Source organism: Microtus pennsylvanicus, chromosome 11, assembly GCF_037038515.1.
Source record: "Microtus pennsylvanicus isolate mMicPen1 chromosome 11, mMicPen1.hap1, whole genome shotgun sequence".
NCBI lineage: Eukaryota > Metazoa > Chordata > Mammalia > Rodentia > Cricetidae > Microtus > Microtus pennsylvanicus.
This window is the reverse complement of record NC_134589.1, coordinates 70,536,973-70,540,719: the sequence shown is the minus strand read 5'-3', so window position 1 is coordinate 70,540,719 and position 3,747 is coordinate 70,536,973. Positions and strand designations below refer to the sequence as shown.

Here is a 3,747-nt window from a genome sequence, read left to right as displayed (position 1 = left end):
CATCCTGTAACCAATGTCATCAATTTCCATGTCATGTTCTGTCCCTGCAGCCAGGCCATTTCTCCTGACACCTGTCTCCTCTCTTCCCCTTCCCCAGCCAGGCCTCTGATCACCCCAGGGTGATTCTCCTCCCTTCTCAGCTGTAATTGTCTTGTATCCCTCCATGGGCATTGCAGTCCAGATGTTTTCCTGACCTCCTGACCATGGAGATGTCTTAGCCTGGGGATTGTCTTTGAGATGCACATGAATCTGCATTTTATCCACCCGTAAACCTTTTTTTCTCAAGAAAAACAATGCACTTAGAATCTGTATGCCCCCCTCTTCGGAGTGCAGAAAGGAGGGGACACTGCACACAGGGGTTTGGCCAGTGGCTCAAGTGAGCAGACAAACAGCTGTGCGATGTGGTGAAACCTCTTAGTAGCAGACAGAAAGTGAAGGGCCAACGACCAGGCAAGTCTGTTAAAACCTATTGGTCTTCCCAATTGTGAGGAAATAGAAAAGTCAAAGCACAAACACCAGGTTTATAATCGATGATGCTTTGTAGTGAATTTTCATTTGATCAAAATTTAATAAGTGATAGTGAATATAACATAAACATTCCTGGGGTCTTGAACCTGCCTATAGTCCCAGCCAGTTGGATGTTAAGGCAGGAGGATTATTTAAGCACGGTAATTCCTGATCAGACAAAAGGAAATGTAAGAAAAGTCATGTGTGTGTCTGTGCTACAAGATATCTATGTGTGTCTTTGTGTATGTATGTGTGGATTGTACATGTTGTTGTGTTCATCCACCTGAGTGTGTTGTGTTTGTGTATGTGTGAGTATGCATGCCAATGTGTGTATATTGTAACACAGAGAACAATACTATTAGTTTGTTTTGAACTCTCACTGCTATTGATCAGCAAATTTTGATAAGACATCTAGCTGCCCAGTCCTTAGGTTCTTCATGTGTTCAGTTAAATATAGTAGCAAATTCCTAGCCAGAATTAACTATTTTATAACATATATATATATATATATATAAAATAACATATATTTTATAATATATATATATGACACTAAACAAACAAGAGAATCAATAAACTCATGATCATTAGAATTCAGTCCTTTCAAAATGTACCGAAATTGTTATAAAATTTTTTAAAGGGAATTCACTAGCAGTTACTTCTCACTAATGAGTAAACTTTTCCAAACTGCATCAATATTTTCTTCAAGTGTTGGTGAATGATTTCTCTATACGTATCTCACTTTCTTCTCCAGAGACATGGATGGTGACAATCAGACGACAGTCACAGAATTCCTCCTCCTGGGACTCTCTGAAGAGTCAGAACAAGAAGACGTTGTCTTTGGGATGTTCTTGGGGATGTACATGGTCACCATCTCTGGGAACCTTCTCATCATCCTGGCCGTCAGCTGTGACCCTCATCTCCACACACCCATGTACTTCTTCTTGGCCAACCTCTCCAGTGTCGACATCTGCTTTTCCTCAGTCACCGTCCCCAAGGCACTGGTGAACCACATGGTGGGAAGCAAGTCCATCTCTTACACAGAGTGTATGGTCCAGATCTATTTCTTCTTAGCATTTGGCACCACAGACAACTTCCTCCTGAGTGTGATGGCCTATGACCGCTATGTGGCCATTTGTCACCCACTCTACTACACCCTGATGATGAGCCCCAGACTCTGTGCCCTCCTGGTGGTCCTATCATGGGTCATCACACACCTGCATGCTCTCTTGCACATTCTCCTCATGGTTCGACTCACCTTCTGTTCCCACAATGCAGTGCCCCACTTCTACTGTGATCCCTACCTTGTCCTGAAACTCTCTTGTTCTGATACCTTTATCAATAATGTCACAGCCGTTGCTGAAGGTGAAATGATATTTATGACACCTTTTGTATGCATTGTTGTTTCCTATGCCTACATCTGCTCTAAGGTCTTGAAGATGCCCTCTGTCCAGGGGATAAGAAAAGCCATGTCCACTTGCGGTTCCCACCTCACTGTGGTCTGCCTTTTCTACGGGTCGATCCTAGGAGTTTATATGCACCCTTCTTCCTCCTACTCACTACAGGATGCAGTGGCCTCTGTTATCTTCACAGTGGTGACCCCTATGGCCAACCCCTTCATCTATAGCTTGAGGAATCGTGACATCAAAGGAGCCTTAAGGAAGATAATTCTCAGGTCTTAGGAATTTCAAATTCTAGAGCTCAGATGAATCCTAGATGTCATGCATTTTTTTTCCTTTTTAAAGAGATCCAGATGGGTCCAGTGCTCAGCATGACAATGTCAGGGATTCTTGATAGATGTTTGTAATCATTCTTTCAATTGGGACGCTGACTAATGTTCTCTGTCACACACACACACTGAACTTTACCTCTTCGAAGGGATGATTCTAAGATATTCATTTTCCAATTTTTTGTGAAACTACCATACTAATTTCCAAAGCAGCTGTACAAGTTTGCACTCCCACCAGCAATGGAGGCGTATTCCAGCATTCCCTCCAGCATAAGCTGCCATTAGTGTTTTCAAGTTTAGCTATTCTGACAGGTGTAAGATGGTATCTCAGAGTTGTTTTGATTTGCATTTACTTGATGGCTAAGCATGTTGAACAGTTCTTTAACTGCCTTTTGGTTATGTGAGATTCCTCTTTGAGAATTTTCTGTTTAGGTCTGTACCCCATTTTTAATTGGATTATTGGTATTTTGATATCTAGTTTCTTGAGTTCTTTGTATATTTTTGAGATCAGCCCTCTGTCAGATGTGGGGTTGATGGAGATCTTTTCCCATTTGGTAGGTTGACATTTTGTCTTATTGATCCTGTCCTTTGCCTTCCAGAAGCTTCTCACTTTCAGGAGGTCCCATTTATTAATTTTTAATCTCAGTATCTGTACTAATTATGTTGTATTTATGAAGTGGTCTACTGTGTGAATGTGTTCAAGGCTACTTCCCATTTTCTCTTCTATAAGGTTCAGCGTAACTGGATTTATGTTGGACTCGAGAGATGGCTCAGCCTTTGCAGGCTAGGCTCACAACCAAAAACATAGTACATTGAAATTTATCTCCAGTCATTTGTGACTTTACTGTTTGTACTGTAAGCATCTGATGTACTGGAGTCATACTGCAAGTGAATAGATGACTTCTCCACACAGTAAAAAAAAAATGATCAGTTAAAATGAGCAAGGATTTTAACTGAGTGATAATAGGAATACCATAAAACGTGTGGAATGTTCACAAGGAGAGTTTGTCCTTTGAAATGCTTGAATTAACAAAATTACAAACCATGGGATAAGTACTTATGTTGGAACTAAGTTTCTTCCCCTCATATTTCTTTGACCCAAGCAGACAGAATGCACACAGTGTGCACTGAGCGCATCCCTAATGAGGACCTCTGAGGAGTGAACACTCGGGATGTCCCATGTGACAACAAACCTCTCACCTTCATGGGTATCCTGATCTCCAGAGACAGAGCCCGCATCTCTTTGTTTTCTCTCCACAATCTAGGCTTCACCATAGACAGCCAGCCACCTCACACTAAATGTCTCTGAGAGAAGAGCTCCCTCAGTTCTCACCCCACGCTGTGAATTTACCATCATTCACATCCAGAATGGAACCAGCAGAGACAGGGAATCTATGAGAGCCTCAGTGAGCAGCAGGCGAGAAGCTGGGGACACAGGTTAGGGAATCGTCCATCCAACATAAGACTGATACCCAGAGACACGGACTTAAGGTGTGACACTGGGGGAGCCTCCC

General features: G+C 42.2%; 1 protein-coding gene across 1 annotated transcript; it reads left to right on the top strand.

Moving 5' to 3' along the window:
• The first annotated feature begins 1,262 nt into the window (after positions 1 to 1,262).
• Positions 1,263 to 2,186, top strand: LOC142859447 (olfactory receptor 1f45-like). The gene has a single exon (XM_075989619.1). The coding sequence runs from the start codon at positions 1,263 to 1,265 to the stop codon at positions 2,184 to 2,186; it is 924 nt and encodes a 307-aa protein (XP_075845734.1).
• The last annotated feature ends 1,561 nt before the right edge of the window (positions 2,187 to 3,747 follow it).

Coding starts and splice junctions, on each gene's coding strand:
- LOC142859447 (XM_075989619.1), top strand. CDS start 1,263: ATGGATGGTGACAATCAGACGACAGTCACAGAATTCCTCCTCCTGGGA.